Source organism: Artemia franciscana, chromosome 16 (assembly GCF_032884065.1).
Source record: "Artemia franciscana chromosome 16, ASM3288406v1, whole genome shotgun sequence".
NCBI lineage: Eukaryota > Metazoa > Arthropoda > Branchiopoda > Anostraca > Artemiidae > Artemia > Artemia franciscana.
The window spans coordinates 19,915,152-19,941,899 of record NC_088878.1 but is presented as its reverse complement, the minus strand read 5'-3'; the positions used below and the strand labels follow the sequence as shown (position 1 = coordinate 19,941,899).

Sequence of the window (26,748 nt, the reverse complement as noted above, 5' to 3'; positions counted from 1 at the left end):
CTTTGACTAGGGCAGTGGCACCGACTACCGTCTTGGGGGGTTGTGGCATTGTCAGAGCCTGTATTAATTTGATTTGCAGTTGAGTCTACAGGCTTAACTAGCTTTGATGTGGAATCTATGTCCTTTTTCATGGAGGATAATTGAGCTATAGCTGTTTGTAAGATGTCATCACCTAGGAGTTCAGTGATAGCTTTCTTCCTGAGAATATTTTTGGTTTCTTCAGCTTCATTACTAACCCCAATTAAGTGACTGACTGTGAGATAAGTTGCAAGCCTTTGCCATTCTTGGCTACCTTTAGATGAATCTTTTGGAGGGCAGGATGTTGAAGTAAACTTAGGTAAGGGATAGGGGGACTGACTAGAACCTTGAGTATGAACATTATTTGCCTCTTTTGGAAATGATACTGTCTTTGCATCTTCTACAGCAACTGTTGCTTGGCTTCTACTGGGCCGATGGGGTGTGGGTTGCCAAGGGATTCTTGCAGCTACAACTGATTATGTTAGGTTCATTTTATCAGATGTTTTAAGGATTACGACTCGCTTTTGATGAGCCGGGCAAGATTGTTTTTGGAGGGCTGTGTGTTCCTTACGGTTAGAATTTCTGCAGAAAGTGTCTGACTTAGGGCATTCACTAATTGCGTGGCCTGTTTTCCCATACTTAAGGCAATACGGATGGGACTATTTGCAGTGTTTTTTGCTGTGGCCGTGGGCCAGACAAGTGGAGCATTGTAGGGGCTTAGGCTTATAAACCTTGTAAAAAAGGGACATACTGTACAAGAATATTTCTTTACTTAGCTCAACTTTGCAGGAAATGAGGATTGAACGACTTGGCGAGGAAAACCTTCTTTGTTTAATTTAGCCTTATAGCAGTTGAAGGATTGATGAGAAGCCCTGAAGAATCTATTAGTTCAGTTTGTATTTCCTCCACTTTTACACTGGTATCAACACCATACAGCACATACTTGTGTAACTTTTCCACATCTTTTTTTGTGGCTAAAATTTTTGAGCCATCAAGAATTGTTTCTTTGGATTTTGACAGGACATTGTCTGCCGCCTGAGAAGACATAAAGTGAATATCAATAGACTCGTTCTGCTTGAAAAAAAGTTCAAAATTTACCTTGGTGATCAGAAAGACAGCTCTCCTAATTTGCATTATTCGATCTTTTGAAAAGGGTTGGCCATTGGTTTTCTTGATTGAGACAGTATAATAATTGGGGCAATCGTTAGCACTAGTTTCTGGGACACTTGAAAGAGGGGTTGCACTATCACTGGTGAACGAGTTTCATCCTTTTTCCTCTTTTTGCCAGGCGTCTCACCTCTTTTATTAGAGTTAGTTTCGGCTAAGGCCTGAATTCCTGACAAGTGGCAAACTGTTTTGGATCGCGTAGTTGGGGGGGGGGAGTTCTAGGAAGAGTTTTAGAAGTAGGTTGGAATGGCGACTGGCTAAGGGTTTCAGTGGGAGTATCCTTTTCGGATGGTAGCCTTAGGGGCTTTTATACCGTCATTTATTCCGACAAGTCACTGCAGATTCACGAACTGTTAATCAGCCTTAATTCAAGGTTACTTGACCAAAAGTAAATATGACAGTTTTTAATCAGCGATAACACCAATATATTCAATTATACATTATGATAAATAATAACTTACTTTGTATGAAGTGAGCAATCCCTCACAATTAAAACCGCAAGTTAATTGCGCAATCTAACACAGTACAGTACAAAAAATAATCCGGTTAGGTTCATAAGCTAAGTTCCTTTTAGTTCAGACACTAAACTCATACTGAGTTTTTAATCAAAGAACCTTATTGTAAAAGTTTCAAGCTCCTATCTACAAAAATGTAAAACTTCGTATTTTTTGCCAGAAGACCGATCACGGGTGCGTGTTTATCTGTTTTTTTCTTTGTTGTTTTTTCCCCCAGGGGTCATCGTGTCGACCGAGTGGTCCTAGAATGTCGCAAGAAGGCCCATTCTAACGGAAATGACAAGTTCTAGTGACTTTTTTAAGTGACCAAAAAAATTGGAGGGCACTTAGGCCCCCTCCCACGCTCATTTTTTTTCTAAGGTCAATGGATCAACATTTTGAGATAGCCATTTTGTTCAAAATAGTAGAAAATCATGATAACTATGTCTTTGGGATGACTTACTCCCCCAAAGTCCCCGGGGGAGGGGCTGCAAGTTGCAAAATTTGACCAGTGTTTACATACAGTAATACAGTAAGTACATACAGTACGGGGGATTATTTTGGTTTGGGGGGGGGGGGGGGTTGAGGGGAGGGGCTATGTGGGAGTATCTTTCCTTGGAGGAATGTGTCATGGGGGAGAGAAATATGACAAGTTTTTTTCAACTGAAAGTAAGGAGCAGCATTAAAACTTAAAACGAACAGAGATTATTACGCATATGAGGGGTTCATCTCCTCCAAAATACCTCGCTCATTACGCTAAAGTATTTTTAGTAATTTCAACTATTTATTCTACGGCCTTTCTGATTCAGGGGTCATTCTTGAAGAGTTGGGACAAAATTTAAGCTTTAGCGTAAAGAGTGAGGTATTAACGAGGGGACAAACCCCCTCACATACATAATACAAATTAAGTATACAAAAGTTCGCATTAAGTCCACAGAATATCAAATATGGTGAAATCAATAGAAGTTGACACCTTGATAAACCGTCACACAATTTTTAATTAAAACCGGTATTTTGCCAAATACTGCGAGATCTACCAAGTGGGATTAAAATTCATACCTCAGACTATCAGGTATGTGAAAATGAAAAATAATCCGATTAGTTTAGATGTTGACACCATGAAAGCTAGTTCAGTACTGAAAGCTAGTTCAGTACTGAACTAGTACTGAAATATTATTTATGATTTTTGTTTTAAATTGATTTATTTTTCGGTTCATCGATTTAAATTAATAATTAAATAAAAAAAATACGTTTTTTAAATGAAAGTAAGGAGCAACATTAAAACTTAAAACGAACATAAATTACTCCGTGTATGAAAGGGGCCGTTCTCTTCTCAACGCCCCGCTCTTTACGCTAAAGTCTTTTACTGTTTAATAAAGTAGAATTGAGAGACAGAGTCAAACTTAAGCGTAAAGAGCGGGGCGTTGAGAAGGGAACGGTCCCTTTCTTGCACGGAGTAATTTCTGTTCGTTTTAAGTTTTAATGTCGCTCCTGAGAAGTAGGTGTTACTTAAGTATAAATAATATTGGAAAGTTTGTCCGGGTACATATGAGGTACCTTGATGTTTTCTTAAATAACTAGTTTAATGTGTTTTCAGTCTATGTTTGTTGCTGTATTTTTTCCGCTTGCTTTGTGTATGTCACCATGTCCCAATAGGGCTTTCGTGTGAATAAATCTATCTATCTATACATTACCATGCTGACTTCTCACTATTTTCGCTTTTCTATATACTTCTTTAAACCAGCTCCGAAAAAAGAATTGACATGAATGTGCTAATAATTATGATTGAATTATTCTCGTTTCACACAACGCCAACATTACTTGTGGTATATTTATCTCTGCATCAGCATGTTGTACGAAATGTCTACTGAGAATAGAATAAAGTGAATTTAACAAAAAATTAGTATATTTTTCTCACAATTTAGTAATTTTGTGTGCACGTCTAAGCGGTATCAACGAATTTTCTTTTTCTATCGTTATCCGTTTTATCAGCCAGCACTAGGAGACCGAGGTTTGGTTGTAAAGGGAATTATAGACACAAAAATAATACTCTGTGTAACCCTGATTTGCACAAGAAAAACGTTTGTGTAATTTTTCGTATTTTAACAAAGATACAAAAAGGAAAGTAATTCTCAATTTCTACGAATAAAGTTTCTCTTTCAATCGACATCCCTGGCAATTTCTAATTAAGTTAAGGTTTCTGCCTTAATGATGCTGAAAATTGGTCAGATTTTCTTGACATTCTTCGTTAAACATTGCCCAACGAACAAGTTAAAAATATTAACTTTATTTTTCGAATACTTTCAAATATGAAATACGATCGCTATTGAAGCGGGGGGAATATGTCACAATATGATGTTACACAATTTGTGGCAATAATTTTGACTTATTGTATTATCCTGTATCTGTACTAAGACTTATCCTGCCAATGATTTTTGTTTTGGCTTCATGTGGAACGCTGATATCAGTACTATTTATTAATTTAAATCGATGAACCGAAAAATAAATCAATTTAATACAAAAATCATAAATAACATTTCAGTACTAGTTCAGTACTGAACTAGCTTTCAGTACTGAAGTAGCTTTCATGGTGTCAACATCTAAACTAATCGGATTATTTTTCATTTTTACATACCTGATAGTCTGAGGTATGAATTTAATCCCACTTGCTAGATCTCGCAGTATTTGGCAAAATACCGGTTTTAATTAAAACTTGTGTGACGGTTTCTCAAGGTGTCAACATCTATTGATTTCACATTTTTGATATTCTGTGGACTTAAATTGAATGTAAGGAGAGAGGGAATAGAGGGAGAGGAAAGAAAAGGAAAGGAAAAAGGAGAGAGGGAAGGTGGAGTAAAGAAGTGACACAGGTTAATTTTAGAAAGCATTTGGTCAGTGTAAAATGGAAGACGAATTAATTTTGGATCCTGTTTTGAACTTTTTAAGTCGATCTCTAACTGATGGAGTTAGGCAAGAGTTAATCCAAAAGGCAGCTGTCGCATATTTTGATCGCGATACCATCATCCAAGCAAAGAAAGTTCTTTATGCCGAACTAAGTGTTACAACCAGAATTTTGACACACCTTAAAGATGAAGATAATAATCTTAACAAATGTAAAACTTTAGTTGCTGCTGCCAAGCAAAACCTAAAAATCCCAAAATTTGTTATTCTTAGTCCATGTGAAGTCCCAACTATAGGAGAGGCCGTAAATGCCACAGTTGTATCCAAGATCAATGAGTTATCGCGTAAATTGGACAGCGTTCTGGCAAACATATCTCACCCTTCAAGTAGCCTCTCTGACCAGTCACTGGTCTTGCCCTAAAGTCATGACTCAATGCCTAAACCCTCGTATGCTGTAATTCTAAAAAACCCTCCAAAAGAGCTAAAAGGCCCAACTGAGCGCCAAGCATTTATAGACAGTCTTTGTCCTAGCCCTGGCAGCGATGTATCTGAGCTACGCCGCGGTAAAAATGAATGGAAACTTGTCGTCTCGTCTAAAGAACCGCTAGTCTAATTGTTGAAAAGGCAAAGTGTTCTGACCCCATTCTAAATGCTACACTTAAGGAGTCTGCTTTTGTTGCTGTTACTAAACAAGTACCGGACGAACTAGTCGATTCGTCACTGAAGGAATTAATCCCAAAAAATGTATCAAAACAGCTAAGTGTGGTGCATCACGCACATTCAAAGTGTATTTCAAATCGAGAAAAGACTTAGATCAGTTCCTTCAAGAATCAGTGAAAATCGGCTATGAGCGACTTGTCTCCCAGGAGCTTGTGTTTTTGCCTCCTCGATGCTTTAACTGCCATATGACTGGCCATCTTGCAGCAAACTGCACAAATACTACCCTGTGCTCAAAATGTGGAGCTAGTGACCATAAGTCTAAATCTGAATCCCCGTGTAAGAACAGTCCTTTTTGTGTTAGTTGTAAAGCTCCAGGCCATACGTGCTACAGCATTAACTGCCCTAAAAACCGTAAAACCGTGAGCCAATGACTCCTGTGATAAATTTCATATCTTGGCATATACACGGTTCTTTCGCGATTAAATTACCAGTGCTGATTATTTATTTATTTCTTGGTTTTTCTTTGTTTCTTTTTCCTTCTCTTTCCCTGCTTTTTCTTATTTATCCTTACCTCGATTATACTATTTTTTTTACTTTTTTTCTTATATTTTTTCATTATACCTTTGGTCTGGTGGGTTTGGTCATGGAGCGGAGCTGCCATCCACCACGAGTAAATCGATGATTTCTATTGGTGACCAGGTTGGCATCAACTCTTTTGGGGAACGTTTAATTGAATTACAAAATAATCCCTTAGATATTGAAAATATAATTAATAATTCAATTGGAAGTAGTAATCTGAAGAATATTGATTCTAATTCGGCTAATAAAAGTAAGTATGTTTCGCATTTAAATGGTTCTGCCTCCTCTAAACGTGACGGTATTTTCTCTGTGCCTCATTTTAACATTCAGGAACTTTGCTCGTCTTTTGATGAGCTGAAATTGATCGTCAGTGGTGGAACTCCTGATGTTATAGGATTTTGTGAAACTTTTCTAGATTCAAAAAAGGATATCCTTTTAGGTGTTCTGGGATATAAGATGGAGAGGCTGAATAGGAAACAGATGGCGAGAGGTAGCCTTGTCCTTTATATTGCTGATCGTCTTACATATAATGTCCGAAGTGATTTGAGCAGAAATGAGGAAGGAATCTTTGAATCCCTTCTTATTGAGATTAAATCAATGCGTAAGTATTTAGCTGTTGGTTTGGTTTATAGGTCCCCCAGTGGATCTATTCCTTCGCTTTTGAAAATTCTGGAAGAAGTTTTGGACTCAGTCCAAAAACATCCCTATGAACTAATTCTTATTTTATGATTTTAATCTCAACCTGCTGGATCAAAATTCTGCTTCAGCTATTGATTTTTTGTCGATGATATTCTCTTCGGGAACTCTACCTTCAGTTTGTATACCAACCCGAGTTACTGAAACGCATGCGTCTCTTGTTGATAATATTTTTTCGTTACTAGATGTCTTACATAATTTGGTGCTGGTTAATGATATTTATGATCATTTTCCCGCTATTTCCCAATATAAGAGTGATGATCATGCGCAGTGTATAGCATCACCATCTACTCTCCCATTTTTCCATTATGGTGATACTGAGCTAAGTCAACTTAATTCTCGTCTGGCTGATCTACCATGGGATAGTTTGGTTTCTGATTCAGATTTTAACCGCTCTTTTGATTCCTTTTAAGATTTAGCGAAATAAGGAATCCTGGAAATTTGCAATCAGGGTCCAGTGCCCCATACTTCGAAAAGGATAGCACCACTGGATCTATGGATGAGTTCAGGTCTCCATAAAAGCTGGAAAAGAAAAAATCATTTGTGGAAGCTTTACAAAGCTTCATCATCTGTAGCTCATCACGAACGTTTCAAGATCTATAGGAGTATATTTAATCTCTCTGTCGGAAGGCAAAGTCTCAGTATTATCATAGGAAATTTTCTGAATGTGGGAAGGATGTTAGGAAGACATGGTATTTAATTAATTCAGTTCTTAGACCTACTCCTCCTCTGTCTTCAGTTCCATCAATGCTTATACTCGATGGTAAAACCGTTCAAGGAGATGCAGATGTTCAGCTAGAGCTTACCTCTTATTTTGCTAATATAGGGAAGGCACCTGCTTTCTCTGCAAGCTCTGCAACTTCTCGTTGTGATTTCAGAGCCTTTCTTGGACCCTTATGTTTAAAGTCGATGGTTTTGGATTCTGTTACTGAATTTGAGGTAGCTCGTATCGTGAATGCTCTTAAAGGATCATCCTCTTCAGGACCAGACGAAATTCCTACGAGGGTTATCCGTGCCATTCTGCCTGCTATTCTGTCACCATTGACTAAGCTTGTCAATCTGTCTTTCGAAAAAGGAATTTTCCCTGAATCTCTCAAGTGAGCTAAGGTTATAGTGCTGTATAAAGGTGGTTCTCGGAGTGATTCTGCTAATTACAGGCCAATTTCTTTCCTATCTAATTTCAGCAAAAGTTTTGAAAAGGCTGTGCTATCCAGGCTTCTCAGTTTTCTGGATGCAAAAGAATTTTTGCATGATTTCCAGTTTGGATTCCGAGCGTGTCACTCTACGGAGCATGCTTGCGCAGTTTTCTAGAATTTCATTCATTCGGAAATAGATTCTAGTCATATCCCGGCAGCTTTATTTTTGGATGTTCGTAAAGCGTTTGATTCCTTGACTGATCGAATTCTTCTTTGGAAACTATTGCATATTCGTATAAGATCAAACGCTTTTTCTTGGTTTGATTCATATCTTTCTGGTAGGCTTATTTCAATTGATCCGCTTTTCCGGAGCCCTTCTGAAGTATATTATGGCGTCCCTTAGGGATCAGCTCTTGGTCCCATTTTTTTTCTGACTTATGTTAACGATCTGATTTCGGCGGTAAAAAAAAAACACCAGGCCTCTGTCATGCTGCAAGCTGTGTCATCCTGATGCTCGGTCGTGTTCCAATATTACTTCTAACGAAGATCTTCTTGTTTCTTTTGCTGATGATGCCACTCTTGGGACCATTGGGAGGACGGAATGTGATATCAAGTCTAATCTTGTGGCATTTTTCGAGAGAGTTATTCCATGGTTTAATGCGAATTACTAGGTCTTGAATGTTGATAAGTCACATTTTCTTATTTTCTCTCGAATTGGCATAGCTTTTCCTCAGCTTGCACACCTTCAGGTGTCACAAGGCTCCTTGTGTATACCAGAGAATCGGGTGGTCCGGTTTCTTGGTATCTTGCTTGATGAGAATCTTTCCTTCAGAAACCATGTAGCCATGATTAGGGTTAAGGTCTCACGGAGTTTGGGTATCATTCGAAAACTTAGACACACATTTCATGGATCTATTCTGAAACTTTTTTTTTGTCTTTTCCAGTAATATTTTTATTATTGCCCCATTGTATGGATGTCTAGCTTTCCGTCTACGCTGCAGTCACTTTTTGTTATGTATAAGAAAGCACGGCGTCTGGTTATGGACACCAACCGTTCTTCACCAACACCGCTCTTAAGTCTACGGTCTATTTACATTATTTCTTGGGCTTCTTTTGTCTTTCATCAGCTTCACGGCAATCTTCCCAAATCTCTTCGGAAAACTCCTATGTCTATTTCTGATTCAGCTCCATGTAGCTTTCGTTCTTCAAATAATATCTACATTCCACCTACCCCTACTATTCGATCAGATGTCAATCCCTCATTGCTTGTCAACCGGTCTGGAATTCACTACCTTCTTCAGTACAGAGATGCCACTCATTTGGGACTTTTAAAAGGATTATTAAGGGTCATTTAATAAAGAATCAAATTCAATAACTTTTTTTCCTCTGAGGAGTTGATGTCCCCTGAGTTCTGTTTATGGTGTATGGTTCCCTTCTCTGCACTTTGACTCCCAGGCCTCAGGTATGTTCTCTGTGTTCAGGTATGTTCTATTGTTCTCTTTTTTTTGTGTTTTTTTGCTTATATTGTATACCTCTTATATATAATGCTTTTATTGTAGTTGTTATTTGTATTTTATTTTGTACTCCCCTTGTATCCCTGGCCATAGAGCCTTTCGAGGGGGAATAAGTGTATTGTAATTCCATTTTGAATTGTATTTTGTATTGTATTATATTAAATAATAATAAACTTCTTCTTCTTCTTCTTCTTTTTCTTCTTCTTCAATAAATCACGCATATTAAAAGTTTAGTACACCAAATTAAATTTTACAGAGTCAAAATCCATTCAAAATTACCAGCAAATGAATAGCGCGACACCGGGGGCTATGAGAATAGTGCATGGATCGATTATGAGATTGAGCATCCTGTGCTGGGCGTAGGGGTTGGGCGAAATGAAGGGGGCATGCGTACTTCAACACTAGCAGAAAATCTGACTGAAAAAATCAGAGTGTTTACCACATTCACCTTCGCCCACCTGAAAGCTTGTTTACGCTATACTACTGTCGTCGGCAGCATTTCATTGCTAACAATTTTAGTAACAGCCAAGTACCAGCTTTTATATTTATGATTTTTCATGTATCTTTTTTGTCTATAATGTATTGCGTAATGTTTTTAAATTCACCAAGTGGCATATTTGTTAAATAGTTACCCTTTTCTCTACCGCTGGAATGGCACTCCCTCTTGCCTCCCAATAAAAATTATGTAGCTAAGCCCCTGTCCAAATGTGTAGCAAGAGGAAAAAACTATATCAATAACATTTTTCATTTATAAATAGGAGCCGTTTATTCATGTTGTACTACCATTTCGAATCTTCACATTGAATAAAATACATCCAAACCAAAATCGGTCCATGGGCAATGGTATGGAACTCTTACCTTACCAATTATCCTACAGGTTTGCTACTGAATTGATGTCCTCTCAATCTGGTTGAATTGAGGTGTACAAATTGCGTAGATCCCTCTGGTAGGTGCAGCAAAACATTTTTCTGGGTTTTCCGCGGCCAAGACTTTCTGATTGCTGTTATTGCAAAGCGGCTTTTAGGAGTCTGAGGCAGCCCATGCGAAGGAAGTTTCTCAAATATCTCGAACTCCAAATTTTGCTTACGTTGGTCATTGGAGTTCGTCGTGTCATTTCACGAATGGAATGGTTTGTCGTCTTTTGTGACCAGTTGATATACAATATTCTGTCAAGGCAAGAGTTTACAAAAGGGAGGACTCTTCCCTTGCGTTCTTGATTTAGGCACCATATTTTCGGAGCACAAAGTAGCATTGGCATAAAATTACCGTTACAAAGGCGTAGGTTCGGGCAAAGAGAAAGCTTCTGAGACCTCCATACATGATGCATTTTGTTGAAGGCACTATTTGCTAGTTCTATTCTGGTGAACTCTTTTTTCCGTCGAGCCTGTGTTATCGATGATACCGCTTGTGTTCAAACTGGGTAGCTTGTTCAACATCTTGACTGCCACATTTGATAGGCAGAACTGTTTAGGGATCTTTGTTGCTGATTTTGGGAAAAAGATGATCAAGGAATTATTTTTGGAGGATGAACGCTGTCATCTTTTTTCTTTCTTCTATTAAATGCCATATTTGTTCCGACAGCCACTGGGCTGGTGATCGCTTGTGTGAACCTAAAGCTAAATTTTAGGCGTTTCATGGTAGCAGTCCTCCATGGCTTTCGATATTTTCTTACGAGCAACTTCCTCTGGTACGAACAGGGCTTCAAAGCTTCTGCAAAGTTTTATTGTATAAGCTTAGTTTAGCGTCGTGTCTTGGGTTCATCAGAGTCAAAATAGGATAGGGACCTTTCCTTTTGTTGCATGCATCTTCTTCAACTTTAGACAAAGTTTTTCTATCATACCGCAATAGCAGATTATCAATTGCTATCACGGTGTTCGTCAAAGCGTCCTCAATTCTTTTTAATTTCATAGTAGATTGAACTATGAAGAGAGCACTTTTTACTCATTAGGCAGAGATCAATCTGACTTTTGTTCATTCCAATTGGAGGCATCCCTCAGTACTTGTGTATATATCGGTGAGTGATCAGAGATCTATCCGTTACAGTGTCATTCATAAGGGCAAGTTCAATCAGATGCTCCCTATATTCTTTTTTTACCCCGACCATGTCGGCTATGAACTTGTGGGATGAAGGATCGCTTATTTTCTAATTTAGAGCTAAAGTTTTTAAGGAAACACACAACGTTTTTAAGGACTCTGTATGTATATAAACAGTAGGCTGTACGAAAAGTGTGGTTCAATCCCGCTTTCTAGGGCTATAATGAGAGAAAAGTTGAAATGTTTAGGGCACGTTTTGCGGATGAACGATGACAGATTGCCAAGGATTGTCCTTTTCGGCCAACCGTCTAGGGCTGAACGTAAAACTGATTGTCCTCGTCTGGGGTAGAAAGATGTCGTAAGAAAAGATTTAAAGGAAATGGGAACTTTCTGGGAGGGTGTAAAGAGGGAGATTTGAACAGATTTGGATGGAGGAGGAGCGTGCGTATCACACTTATCCTCCATCCTGTTTATTTGACGGATATTTTTTTTCTCGACAATACTCTACTCTCAGTTTGGAATTATAGGCCATAGTTCTCTGGTGTGGCCTTTGTAATTTTTTTCCAAAAGAAAGCAAGAAATTATGACCAAGGAAAAGCCAACATTAGGACTCCTTGTGTGACCAAATCCTACTGACTCCAGTGATCGATTTTCTGAACTCCAGGACTCTAGAGTACCAAAAGTGCATACGTTGGATTCTGAAATGTACACTTAGAGTCATGATATTGGCAACTCTCTCGATAATAATTGGGAAAAAATCAAAGGGAGAATTTATACTTCTGGTAGAATGTGAGCAGAAAAAAAAGATTTTTTTTTGTTTTATATCAGAATGGTTTACTTAATCAAAGACTTATTGCATGAGAAGGCGTTCAGACATTCCAAACTAAGGTTGTAATTCTATTCAGAAAATACTTGTAGTAAAATAATAACTATATAAAATTATCTTGAGTCATTCCAGTGATGTTTTAATTTCAACTTTTGGCTGAAATTACACTTGAAAAATTAAGCCCAATGAGCTGTTTTTAGTACTATGCACACAGGAATTCGGCTGGACTGAACAAAGCAAATTTTATTATTTAATATGGTCCTTTTTTTCGATCATGCTCTGTTCGATGCAATATAAGAAATTGAAGATAAACTGATGACTTAATGTATACCAAACTACCAGTCCCCCTCTTCTCCTTATACGTTTTGATTGCACCTGTAGATTTGCTATGAAATTGAGCGTAAAGCTATGGTTCACCGGACAAAAGTATTCATAACTCTTTCAGAACCAGAGCTCATCCATTAGCTAGTGTCATTGCAATTGATCTGAAAAGTATATCCAAACAACAAAACCTTAGAATTGAGGTTACGACTACTAAATGGGGTAACTCTTAAAGGTGGCTTAGTTTGACAAAGGTCTAAACTAATTATTTGCAGGCAACAGAGTTACTAATAAATCCATGTCTGTGGAGCCACATGCATAATAAAAGATATTTTCACTTTCATAAATTCTAAGAGCCGCTCTGCTCTGTTTTACTAAGAGAATACTTTTTTATACGGCGAGGAGTTCATCTCTAATCGCCTGGAAACGGGTTAATCCATAAAAAAAAATGATCAACTAAAAACCTGATTCGAGGTGAAAAATTCAAGTTTGTATTTAATTAAGAAACTAAAAATGAATGACTTTGCATTCGATAAACGTTTCCGGACTAAAATTTCTACTTATACTAAAATAAACAACAACAACAACAATATGCTTGAGAAAGAACGATAACTCCTTCTCCCTGTAATTTGTATTCTTGTTGCGGATTTAGTGACAAATTGATCAGTGGAGCCAATTTCTTTGGATGCCTTAACTTTACACCATTTTCATTTCCCAAATATAGAATGTGGACAGGTTTTTCAGCCAAATTCAGTTCTTGCATTCTTGCCAGGATAGCTGATTATACCATGTCATTTATACTTGATTCAAATCTATCGGAGGGATACACAGTTTTCTCCAGAGAAAGGGGATCTCGTAAATCAAACTGATGATAGAAGATAATCAAAAAGAGGGGAGGTATTATGTTTAAAGATTTTGGCACAGTTTCAGTAAAAATTGGGAGCGCAATCTCTAAGGACATGATACTCAGCTAGTTTTTTATAGGAGTTCGAACAAGTTATTCAGCAAGTTCTATCAGAAAGTCGGTTTTGAATTTCACTAATTCTAAAAAGAGAAGATAGGATATTTTCTCCTTCCAAGGTAAATCTTGTCAGTGCTCACTATGTTCGCCACAGAATTAATGTCATTTTACTTGAAGTAGTATACAGCCAATACAAAATATGCACATTAACATTTGCTTCCACCGGAGCGAAAGAAATTATTTTCTAAGAATACATTCAAAATTCTAATTATATTTTCAAAATGTTTGCAAGAAAATAAAGAAATAAAGTGAAAACACAACTTTTAGTGCTGAATTTTCATTACTGAGATAACCAAACCATAAATGACCATCAATGCATGATGCAAGTTATATTTGAAAGAGAATTTAAAAAAACAGAGTCATAATAGCTTCCATTTTTCGTGCTACAAATCTTGTTACGAAAAAATTTGACCGCTTTTTGCCACATTGAAGCGTCGAGGCTTGGAATTAAGTTTGACCTTCTGTAATGTTAGGTTATGTCAGTGTGTCACCGGGGACTACACTGTCTCTGACGTGTTAATTGCTAGAACCTTTGTATCTTCTGTTATCCCAAACAGTAGTGTGGACATTTTCCTTGAAGGAAGAAAGGAGATCAAACATGTTCATAGTATCGAGCATAAGTAAATAATGATTCCTATTGTCACCAGAATTTTAAAAAAAAAGTTTAAGCTAAATCAAGCGAACAAATAAGACAGTTCCTGCCCCATTTTTAAATAACAATCAAAACTTTCCAGCAACATAATAGTGTTTTTGGGAATTGTGTGCCCTTAAACAATGGTTAGTGAACGTGATGAAAATACCATGCCTAAAAGCCTAAAATGCGTAATTGGTTTGAATCTATCAAAAGGATATGTACAAAACCTTCCAGTTTCCAAGCAAGCTCTGTTTTGAGTAAAGCGTTTTAAGTAGATTCTGAAAAGTTGGGAAATATCACGAGTTTATTTGAGCTAGTTTGTAGACATATTCTGAATAATATGAAAAGCAGTAAATTCCTTTGTTTTGTTGCAACTCTATCAACTTCGAAAAAACTGTTTTTTTTATTTAAACAATAATTTTTGTCAGAACTGACTTATCATTAAATACGCGCAATAAATCTTCCAAACAGGTCTTTGTCTAACCTTATTATGAATTTATCACACTGAACTTTAAAAACCTCGCAGATAACATCCAAAGCACTTGAATTAAACATTAAAACTTCTGGTTTAGCGTCTTAGCTCATAAAAAAACTGCTGGATCTCTTTTGCTACTTAATCAAATACAAATACAATTTTTTCAACTGAAAGTGAGGAGCAACACTTAAACTAAAAACGAAAAGAAATTATTACGTATATGAGATGGATCTCCCCTTGTAATACTCTAAAGTTCAAATTTTGTCCCAATTCTTGAAGAGTGACTCCTGAATCACAAAGGCCGATTAATTAGAATACATAGTCCTTTTAAGAGCACTAAAATAAAACTTTAGCGTGAAGAGCAAGGTACTGAAGAGGGGGCCGCCTCCTCATATCCGTAATAATTTCTGTTCGTTTAATTTTTAATGTTGCTACTCACTTTTAATTGAAAAAACTTGTTTTTTTTATTTGATTTCTGGTCGTTCTTTTTAAATAATGCTGGGAAATCCGGCTCTCCCTCCATGGAATGTTCCCTTCCCCCACGAAAAATTTCTCCATGAAAAGATCCTCCTGCATACCTCCTCTCTTCGCCAAAAAAACCTGAAAAACGTCTATATACTTCCCAATAACCAATACTATATGTAAGCAATGGGCGAGGTTTATAGCTTGCAGTCCTTCACCGGGCAGTGTGGAGGGTCACGTCATCCCCAAAAACATATTTATTTAATTTTTTGACTACACTGAAACATATGGCTAGCTCAAAATTTTGATTGGGCGACTTGGGGGAAAACATTTATGTGGGAGGAGGCTAGCTGCCCTCCACTATTTTTGGTCACTTAAAAAGAGCACTAGGACTTTTTATTTCCGATCAAATTAGCCCTCTGCCGATCTTTTACGACCACTGGTTTGATAGCATCATCCTTTAGGTAAACAAAAAATAAAATTAATTAACACGCATTCCTGATCTTTCTTCTGGCAAAAATACAAAATTCCACATTTTGTACATAGGAGCTTGAATCCTCTACATTAGGGTTCTCTGGTATGCTGAATCTGGTGGTACCATTTTCATTGAGTTTACTTGATGTTTCGGAGGTATTTTCCCCCTTTAAAAAAATTGGGTAAATTTTCTCAGGCTCGTAACTTCTGATGGGAAACATTAAATATGACGAATTTTTCATATTCTGAATAAGCATTAAATTCGATTCTTTTGGTGTATCTATTGTTATCAAGACTATGTTTCTTATAGTTTCGGTTACAATTGAGCCGCGTCGCTCCTTCGCTCCGTTATTTTTATTGCATCATCAAGTGACACCTACTCTATGCATTTCAGGATCCCTTAGCTCAAAGACGTACTGAATAGATAATTAAACGTTTTACAATTGTTAGTTGAAAAAAGAAGGCTGTCATCCTACTATTTATAGTAATGAACTACAAGTTAATGGAAAAATTCTCTATATTTAGCTAAACTTTAAAAAACAGAACTTTCAGAGCGTTGTAAATCAATTTGTCTTTAATACCAATTCCAAATATAGGGAAATAAAAAATGTCAGTTTAGAGCAATGATTCAGAACCAACTCGTCTAAGACGATTTGTTTATTTTTTGGGAGATTAGTAAGAAAGTCGCAGAAATGGGTAGACACTCGATGACAATTATATCATAAAATTTGGCAAGTGTGAAAACTGCAAAACAAGAGTTTTACCTTTTATCTACAAAAGTAGAATATCGTTATTTTCATAGTTGCAGGAATAGCTTTATTTTTGTAAGAAGCAATCCAGAACCCATAGTAACCGAAATTTAATATTGGATTTGAAAAATAATATCTAGTGATAAATTTTTTCTTAATCTAAAGATGATAGAAGAAAAATAATTATTATACAGTAAAACTTCGTTTCGAAAATTGTCTTTAGGATGTACTGAAAAAAAGCTAAGAATTTTGTCAAACACGGTGACAGATTGAAACGAAACGCGCTCCTTTGAACTTGCCATTATTGAAATCCCTAGGTCGGCCATCAAGAACAATCATGTGAATAGGTGGCACTTATTTGCCTCATTTTTCAATTTTTTGTCCAGGGGTAAATGTATCGAACCAGTGTCAATAGATTATCAAGAGATGGCTCGTTTGAATGGAAATGACAATATCTAGCGTTCTTTTCAAACAGTTTGTGGTAACAAACTGTAATTAAGGAACGATGCGGCTCAATAGTAACCGAAACTCTAAGAAACAGAGTGTTGATAACAATAGACTCTTTAATAGAACCGAGTTTTGATTTTTATTCAAAATATGTAAAATCCATTAAATTTAATGTTACCCATCAAAATTTATGAGCCTTAGAAAATCTACCCAATTTTTGAAAAAGGGGGAAACACCCCCAAAACATCAGGTGATCTTAATGAAAATCACTTCACAAGATTCAAAATATCAGAGAGCCTTATCGTAGAGGTTTCAAGCTCCTATGAAAAAAAAAATGTGTATTTTTGTCAGAAGAAATATCACCGATGCGTGTTTATTTGTTTTTATTTGTTTTTCCCCTATGGTAATCATATCGAGCCAGTAATCTTAGAAGACCGGAAAAGGGCTCATTTGATCGTAAACCAAAAGTTTTAGTGTCATTTTAAGTGACCAAAAATATTGGAGGGCGGCTAGTTCCCCTCCCGTACTCATTTTCCCCCAAAGCCACCCGATCAAAATTTTCAAATAGCCATTTTGTTCAGCATAGTCAAAACATCTAATAACTATGTCTTTAAAGATGACCGGACCCCCCACAGTCTTCGAGGGTAGGGCTGTAAGTTATGAACTTTGCCTATTGTTTACATATAGCATTGGTTATTGGGAAGTTTACAGTCGTTGTCAGGGGATTTCTCTTGTGTGTGTTCGGGGGGGGGGGGGGTGTACGAGGGAGGATCTTTCCATGGAGGAATTTCTTATGGGGGAAGGGAATTTTCCATGGAGGGAGAGCCCGGATGTCATGGAGGGAGGAGCCCGGAGGGAGAGCCCTAAATAAATATTTAAAAACGATCAGATATCAAATAAAAAAGCAAGTTTTTCAACTAAAAGTAAAGAGCGACATTAAAACTTGAAACGAACAGACACTGCTACATTTTTAAAATAAAGAAAAATAAATAAAATGCATTTATAGTACGCATTTTCTATATTTTAAATAATAAAACAAGTTTTTTTCTACTGAAAGTAAGGAGCAACGTTAAAACTTAAAACGAACAGAAAATATTACGTGTATGAGGGGGTTAGCCCTCTTCTGAATGCCTCACTCTTTACGCTAAAATTTTTTAATACTTTTGAAAGAGCTTATTATTCTAATTAAACGGCCTTTGTGATTCAGGAGTTATTCATAAATAACTGGGGAAAAAATCAAGCTTTAGCGTAAAGTGCGAGGCATTGAGGAGAGGGTGACCCCCTCATATACCTAACAATTTCTGTTCGTTTTAAATTTTGACGTTGCTCCTTATTTTCAATTTGGAAAGCTTGTTTTTTCTATTTAATCGTACACTAAGAATGGTAAAGTAATATGCAACTCCACTTGAGATGATAATAGATCATGTACAATCAACTTAAGTCACTTTTTAAAAGGCAACTTTATTAAACGTTAAAATAAACTTACGTTTATTAAAGAATGGCATATTCGAACAGCTCCATACGACACTGAAAGTTGTGTAGTCAGTTTCCAGCACCCAATATGGAGAACTCGTTAGGACTGAAAAGCAAAGGATCAGCTTGGTAAGAAAAAATGCAGGTGGGCTTATGTTCTTGTTCATTAATATCATTTTGTTATCAATAGGCATTCTTGGATTGTAAAACACCCTGTTTTAAGGAACAATAAGGCCTCTATGTCTTATTTATTTTTTCTTCCCAGACCCAAGGCGATTAGAAAAAATATTATAATAATTCGAACTTGAAATAACCAGAAAAGAAAATAAATAATCAAGTCAAACCTAAAGATAACAGATACTGATGTAGTTGAATAAAGAAATGTTAAAACGAGCAAAAATTCAATGAATGATAAAGTCAAACTAAAAAAAAGGAAGTTACTACAAACAAAAGAATGGCTAATTCCCCCCCCCCTAAACATTCCAAAGACCACCGAACTATATACACTTTACTGAAAACAGAATATATTGTAAACCCTTTTCTTTTATAAATGTAATATTGAAAAACCAAAAAATACTGATACTGAGAATACTGAGTAGACCCCGAAGTTGCGCCAAAATAAAATTGGTGGCGGTGGATACAATTCCGCCGGCAGTGGTGTACCACCAGCGAAGCCGAAATTAGTTTGGCGGTGCACCACTGAAAAATTTTCGGTGGTGCGCCGTCAATTGATCGGCGTTTGTTCTATTTTGAGAGTTTTTTGGCTACTTTTAAAAAGCTTAGGAAACTGAATCGGTATCTTTTTTCATCATCATCTGTATCAGAATTCAGTCCTCAATTACTTTTAAGCTTCATTTCCATGACCAAACCTCGGACAAAATAAATACGAAACTTCCATCTTAACTTTTCAAAAACGTTCCTGGTCACTTTAAAAGGGTGCTAGAACTTTTCATTTCCGTTAGAATGAGCCCTCTTGCGACATTCTAGGACCACTTGGTCGATACGATGACCCCTGGGGAAAAAAACAAATAATCCCGCACCTGTGATCTGTCTTCTGGCAAAAAATACGAAATTCCACATTTTTGTAGATAGGAGTTTGAAATTATTTCAATAGGGTTCTCTGATACGCTGAATGCGATGGTGTGACTTTCGGTAAGGTTCTATGACTTTTGGGGGATGTTTCCCCTTATTTTCCAAAATAAGGCAAATTTTCTCAGGCTCATAACTTTTGATGACAAACACTAAATTTGATGAAACTTATATATTTAAAATTTTAGAGTTTCGTTTACTACTGAGCCGGCTCGCTCCTTACTACAGTTCGTTACCACGAACTGTTTGATAAAATAAAAGCTTTAGAATTATATATTTTAACCAAATCCTTTGAGAATGAAAGAGCTTGTGTTTTCTCCTTCCCATCTCAGCAATTAAGGTGCCGCGACTGTGGATGTACTTGAACATGGCGGGTAACCATATCAAACGATCAAAGTTTTACTTTAGCCTACAGGATTTAATATTTAATCTTTTCTAGCAGAGCCAATTTTCAGAAAGTTAGCGTGTGGTTTTTTTTTTTAGAAAATTTTGTTCCCAGGTGTAAGGAGAAAAAGAAGTGACATTTTATAAAGAAAAATATTCTTTGTAATTATGTTATTAAACGTATTATTAATTTATTATTGTTTTTTTAATTTTGTCTTTAAATTTCAGAATTCAATTTGAATTTAGTTTTAAATTCTCTATTTTGTCAATTTTCATGCAGTTTAAGGATCCAGAAATAAAAATTCAAAGCACTCTGGTAGAAATAAACTCTAGCACTTTCCTTTAAAGCTTTGGCAAGCTTGTTATCATGTATAAAACTAAGCTTGTTTACTTGGTGTGGAGCCAACATAAAAAACACAGGAATGACAATTAGTCATGCACCATGGAAAACCCTTTCTGCAGCGGCACTTACTGCCGGCAACTATAGAACTTTTCTTAACAAAGCTGTAATTAATTAGAGGTGAATAGAATAATCAACTGGATTTATCCCATCAACTAGGACAGGATCTTTTGACCTCCTGATATGGGTTGCCAAGGTCAGATATAAATTGACTTGACGTGAAATTACAGATATGGCCCGGCTTCGGGGCTAGTAAACAGAATCTTGACTTATGGTTTGCTGTGATTTAGGGGAATTAATCACATTGCGTGTTTTTTTTTACTATTTTACGTAAGTTTTTTACTGTTTTAAAAAGTAGAGTTGAGAGAAAGAGTCAAACTTTAGCGTAAAGAGTGGGGCGTTAATGAGGGAGCAGCCCCTTTCATATACGAAGTAATTTCTGTTCGTTTTAACTTTTAATGTCGCTCCTTACTGTCAGTTAAGAAAAACTTGTTTTTTATATAATAAGACTTAAAAGAGACACGGGAAGTTCAACCCGATTCGGCATCAAGAAGTTGCCTAGGACCACATTCCTCCATTGGTCTTGTCTTCTGCTTGTAGTCAAACTAAACCAAGCCCCGTCTTTTCCCATTTATGAAGATGCTTCCAGAATCCCCCAGGTTCTTTGACATTTTTTTTTAGCAACATTATGTCAAGATTTTATCTGGCCACCTTGTATTTTTCTTCTATGAAGAAGGGGGCGCTGCTAGCACTACCTGGCTTGCCCGGATCTCTTTGTAGAGCCTCATGAAGTGGAATGGCCAATCATTTCGTTTTTTAGTTCAAAAATCCTGTTGGCCTCGTTCGAACACATATCCGTTGTTGGCAGCCATAATTTTTTCCTCTAGCTAAGTTTCCTTTTTAAATGTGATGATTTTGGTTTTTTACTCCAAAAATCCTGTTGGCCTCGTTCGAGCAAATATTCAATTTGGCTGCAATAATTTTTTCCTCTCCCCAATGTTCCTTTTTAAATGTTATAATATAAAATATAAATGTTACCCAACAAATAAATGTACATTTTGTGTTTTAGTTTGGTGTATCACTTCACCTATATCACTTTCCTTTACATACCCTATTTATTCGACTTCAGGAATAAAATTATTTAGCAGACGTTGAGATAATGCTAATTTTCTGTTCAGCAAATTACATGTTAGTGATTGACCTATTTTTCAATTCTTAACCCTTTTATAACAATACAAATTCACGCCGACGCGAACATTGTGATGAATTTCGAGAAAGTTTGAAGGTTTTGTCAGATTTACTTTCAAAATCAATTGCAAGACCCTGCATGTGAAACTGATAAAATATTTGGTTAATAAACATCAAATTTACACTATACGCTTACTCTGATTTGCAAGTTCGAAGAAAAGTTCAAAAACGCTTGTATAAATATGTCTCTTATTTTTCATCCAGGTAATGGCTAGTAATATTTTGTATTAATTATTTATTTATAAACAAACCACAATCGTAAATAACGAGGGAGTAGTAATAAGAAAGACACAAGAGAAGAAGATGTAGCCTTAAAAAATGTCTGATTTGACGATAGCAAGGGGATAAACTCACTCCAATGATGGGGTCAAACCATATTTTCTTTTGGACCTATGATACTAAGAAATTTTTCTTAATCATTTTGGACTTGAAGCCTTTAATGCAAAATGGGGTTCTGGAGGAAAAGTAGAAATTACCTTGCAGTCAAATTTACAATTCGCTAGTAAATTATCGTTTTTACTTACTTACTCCACCGATTAGAAAGGAAACAGTCAATTTTGCAGGCTGAGTTGAATCCTTGATAGTTGCTACCCCTTCAATGAACGTTGCTTTATTTGAACTAGAAGAAAATTTTATTAATTTAAAACTGAAGCATAATTACTACTTAATTTATACAAAAAAAAGAAAAAAAAAGGTACAACAACATATAAAAACAAGGAGCATCTTAGTCAAAATGTTCAGGAGCCTCTTTGGCTTTGGTAGGATCAAATATTTATCAGAGGATATGTCCTGTATTTACAGCTTCATTAGTAGTTGTACTAACTGGAATGGGTAAAACTGGAATTTGTCTGATTATCTTCTTTTAAAGTTACAAATAAAATCTTAGTTGAATTGTACCATTAAATAAAGCCATTTAAAGAAATCAAACAGTTCGTGGTAACGAACTGTAGTAAGGAGCCACCCGGATCATTAGTAACCAATACTCTAAAAGCTAAATTTTTATAACAAAAGTTACATCACAAGAATTGTATTTTAATGCTGATTTTAAATATATAACTTTCATTAAGTTTAGAATTACCCATCAAAAGTTACGAGCCAGAGAAAATTTGCCTTATTTTAGAAAATATGGGGAAACACCCCTTAAAAGTCATAGAAGCTTAATGAATCTTAATCATACCATCAGATTCAGCGCATCAGTAGAACCCTACAGTAAAAGTTTCAAGCTCCTATCTACAAAAATGTGGAATTTTGCGTTATTTTGCCACAAGACATATCACGGGTGCGTGTTTATTTGCTTTTTTTCCCAGAGGTGATCGTATCGACTCAGTGGTCCTAGAATGTCATGAGAGGGCTCATTCTAACAGAAACCTGGAAGTTCTAGTGCCTTTTTTAAGTGACCAAAAAATTGGAGGGCACCTAGGCCCCCTCCCACACTAATTTTTTCACAAAGTCACCGGATCAAAATTCTGAGATAGCTATTTTATTCAGTATAGTCGAAAAACCTAATAACTATGTCTTTGGGGATGACTAACTCCCCCACAGTCCCCGTGGGAGGGGCTTCAAGTTACAAACATTGACCAGTGTTTACATATAGTAATGGTTATTGGGAAGCGTAAAGATGCTTTCAGGGGGATTTTTTGGCTGGGGGAGGGTTGAGGGAAGGCGGTTATGTGGGGAGAAGTTTCCATGGAGGAATTTGTCATGGGAAAAGAAAATTTCCATAAAGGGGACGCAGGATTTTTTAAGCATTTTTTTAAGAACAATGAAAAAATAAATATTAAAAAGTTTTTTCAACTGAAAGTAAGGAACAGCATTAAAACTTAAAACGAACAGAAATTATAACGCATATGAAGTATTCACCTCCTCCTAATGCCTCACCCTTTACGCTGAAGTGATTTTATTATTTTCAACTATTTATTCGACGGCCTTTGTGTTTCAGGGGTCATTCTTAAGGAATTGCGACAAAATTTTAGCTTTAGTGTAGAGAGCAAGGTATTGACGACGAGGGAATCCCCTCATATACTTGAAAAAAGATACGAATATAAAAGTTCGTTACGTAAGTTAATTCGTAAGTTACGCATATGTAACGAGTGGGGCGTTGAGGAGGGAACATCCCCTTTCATATATGGAGTAGCTTCTGTTCGTTTTAAGTTTCAATATCACTCCTTACTTTCAGTTAAAAAAAAACTTTTTATTATTATTTAATTCTCAGCAAAGAGTAACTCTTGGTAGTATTAACAGAAACTGTGAAAAAATTTAATTTTTGTTCGTTTTAAGTTTTAATGCTGCTCCTTAATTTCGGTAGAAAAAACTTTTCATATTTTTTCCTTGTTTTTTCAAATAATGCTAGAAAATCCTGCGCCCCCTTCATTGAAATTCTCTTCCCCCATGAGAAGTTTCTCCGTGGAAATATCCTCCCACGTAACCCCCCCCCTAAACCAAAAAAATCCCCCTGAAAACGTCTGTAAACTTCCCAGTAATCATTACTATATGTAAACACAGGTCAAAGTTTGTAAGTTGCAGCCTCTCCCACGGGGACTGTAGGGGAGTAAGTCGTCCCTAAAGATACAGTTATTAGGTTTTTCAACTATGGTGAATAAAATGGCTATCTTGTAATTTTAATTCGGCGACTTTTGGGAAAAAATGAGCGTGGGAGGGGGCCTAGGTGCCCTCCAATTTTTTGGTCACTTAAAAAGCGCACTAGAACTTTTAATTTCCGTCAGAATGAGCCCTTTTGCGACATTCTAGGACCACTCAGTTGATACGATCACCCCTGGAAAAAAAAAAAAAAAAAAAAAAAAAAAAAAAAAAAAAAAAAAAAAAAAAAACGCATCCGTGATCTGTCTTCTGGCGAAAATGCAAAATTCCACATTTTTGTAGATAGGAGCTTGAAACTTCTACAATAAGGTTTTCTGATACGCTGAATCAGATGGTGTGATTTTTGTTAAGATTATATGACTTTTAGAGGGTGTTTTCCCCTCTAAACAGGGTGACTTCAGAGTCACCCTTCGGTAACTCTGAATCTTAAACAGAGCACAAGAACTTCTGATTACTAATCCAATGAGCCACCTCCAAAGCTTACACGACCACCCTTTCTATGTGTATCTTATATGTCCTTAGGGCATAGCTTAAAACCCTTGCCCTTAAGGCTGTGGGGGGGGGGAAGTTGTAATCCCCAAAGGCATAATTTCTGGACCTTTTAATTACGTTGAACAAAATAGCTATTTCAAAATTTTAATCAGATGTGTTTGAGGAAACGGTGGGAGCGGGAGGGGGTATTGTTACCCTCTAATCACTTTCGACTGTTAAAAAGCGTACTGAACCTTTCAATTTCCAATCGAATGAGCTGTTTACAAAATTTCTATCACTACAAGTGATCATCTCAAAATTTTTATCAGATGCGTTCCGGGAAAATACAACGTGGGGGGGGGGATATCCACCCTCTGATCACTCTGAATCTTAAAAACAGTACTAGCAATTCTGACTACTAATCCAATGATCCCTCTCCAAAATGTTTACGATTATCCTTTCTATATATATCTTATATATCCCGGGAGCATAACTTACAGCCCTTGCTCTAAAGCCTGTGGGGAGGGGCGGGTTTCATTCTCATATATATATATATATATATATATATATATATATATATATATATATATATATATATATATATATATATATATATATATATATATATATATATATATATATATATATATATATATATATATATATATATATATATAAATATATATATAATTTTGAACCTTTCAACTACGTTGAATAAAATGGCTATCTAAAAATTTTGTCTGGATATGCTTGGAGAAATGGTTGGCGCGGGAGGGCGATTAGTTGCCCTCCAATCACTTTTGACTATTATTCCAATTGAATAAGCTTTTTAGAATGTTATAAGACAGCATATGAGCATCTCAAAATTTTCATCACATGTATTTCAGGAAAATACGATGTGTAGGGAGGGGGTATCCCCCCGATCACTCTGTATCTTAAAAAGGGCACTAGAACATGTCGTTTACGACAAAATGAGTCCACTCTGGAGTTTCTAAGATCAACCTTTATGTAATTACCTTATATGCCCCCAGGGCATAACTTATAACCCTTACCCTGAGGGCTGTGAGGGAGTTGTCATTCTCAAAGACATAGTTTCCAGACCTTTGACTACGTTGTACAAAATGGCCATCTAAGAATTTTGATTGGATATGTTCAGGGAAATCTTGAGCATAGGAAGGGGATTAGTTGCCCTCCAATCACTTTTGACTATTAAAAAGGGAGCAAGCACTTTCAATGTCCGTTCGAATGAGCACTTTTCGAAGTTTCTTAGACAGCAAATGGTGGTCTCAAAATTTTTATCAGATGTGTCTTGGGAAAATACGAGGTTTGTTGGGGGGAGGGCTGGTATCCATCCTCCGGCCAATCTGAATCTCAATAAAACTTCTGATTAGCAATCCAATGAACCCTCCTCTGAATTTTAGATGATCACCCTTTCTATATATATTTCATATGCCCCCAGGGCATAAGTTATGAACCTTGAACTGAGGGCTCTAGGAGGTTGTCATCCTCAAAGACATATTTTTCTGACCTTCCTATTACGTTGAACAAAATGGCCATTAAAATTTTTTTATTGGATATGTATGGAGAAATGGTGAGCGTGGGAGGGGGATTAAATGCCCTCAAATCACATTTGACTATTGAAAAAAACACTAGGCCTTTCAATTTCAAGTCGAATGAGCTCCTTCGAAGTTTCTAAGACAACGAAATACCATCTAAAATTTTTATCAGATACTTTTTGGGAAAGTGCGAGGCTTGGGGGAGGGTCATCCACCCTCCGATCATTTTGAATTTTAAAGAGGGCACTATAGCTTCTGATTACTGATCCAATAACCCCCTTGCGAAGATTATGCTATCACCCTTTCTATATATACCTTTTATGCCCCCAGGGCATAACTTAGAACCCTTGCCCTCAGTGCTGTGGGAAGTGTGTTCATCCTCAAGAAATAACTTCTTGATCTTTCATCCACGTTGAAGAAAATAAAAATTGATTTGATTTGGTAAAGTGGTGGGCGTTGGAGGAGGTTAGTTCAACTCCGATCACTTTTGACTATTAAAAAGGGCACTAGCCCCTTCAATTTCCAATCAAATGAGCCCTTTTCAAAGTTTCTACGACAACTCCTTCGATACGAAGTACCCTGGTTTAAACCAAAAAAAAAAAATAAATAATAAAATGTATCCCCCCTAATTGTACGAACTAATCAAACACTAAGTCGTCAACAATGATTATAATATAATGATAAATAAAAAAGACAGCGAAGGAGAGAGAAACAGAGAGAGTAGACTGATCAGGTACACAGAATAAAGTAAATCTAACAAGTCCAGGAAGATCACCGAGTTAAAAACAAGAGCTAAGAGCTCATATGGCACTTGTGACGAGGCGAGAAGAGCTAAGAGCCAAGAGATCATATGGTATGAGCTCTAACAAAATTCTATGAATCAATAGATTGATTTAAAAAGGAAAATAAGAGGCTTAATGC

At 36.5% G+C, this 26,748-nt stretch overlaps 1 protein-coding gene across 1 annotated transcript in view; it reads right to left on the bottom strand.

Moving 5' to 3' along the window:
* LOC136037185 (apolipoprotein D-like) overlaps positions 1 to 26,748 on the bottom strand; it is a 50,420-nt gene that overhangs the window by 6,455 nt on the left and 17,217 nt on the right. The window contains exons 3-4 of the mRNA XM_065719742.1: positions 21,727 to 21,821; positions 18,095 to 18,187 (exon numbers count right to left, since the gene is read on the bottom strand). Coding sequence (XP_065575814.1) covers positions 18,095 to 18,187; positions 21,727 to 21,821 — 188 coding nt within the window. The remainder of the gene's footprint in view (positions 1 to 18,094; positions 18,188 to 21,726; positions 21,822 to 26,748) is intronic.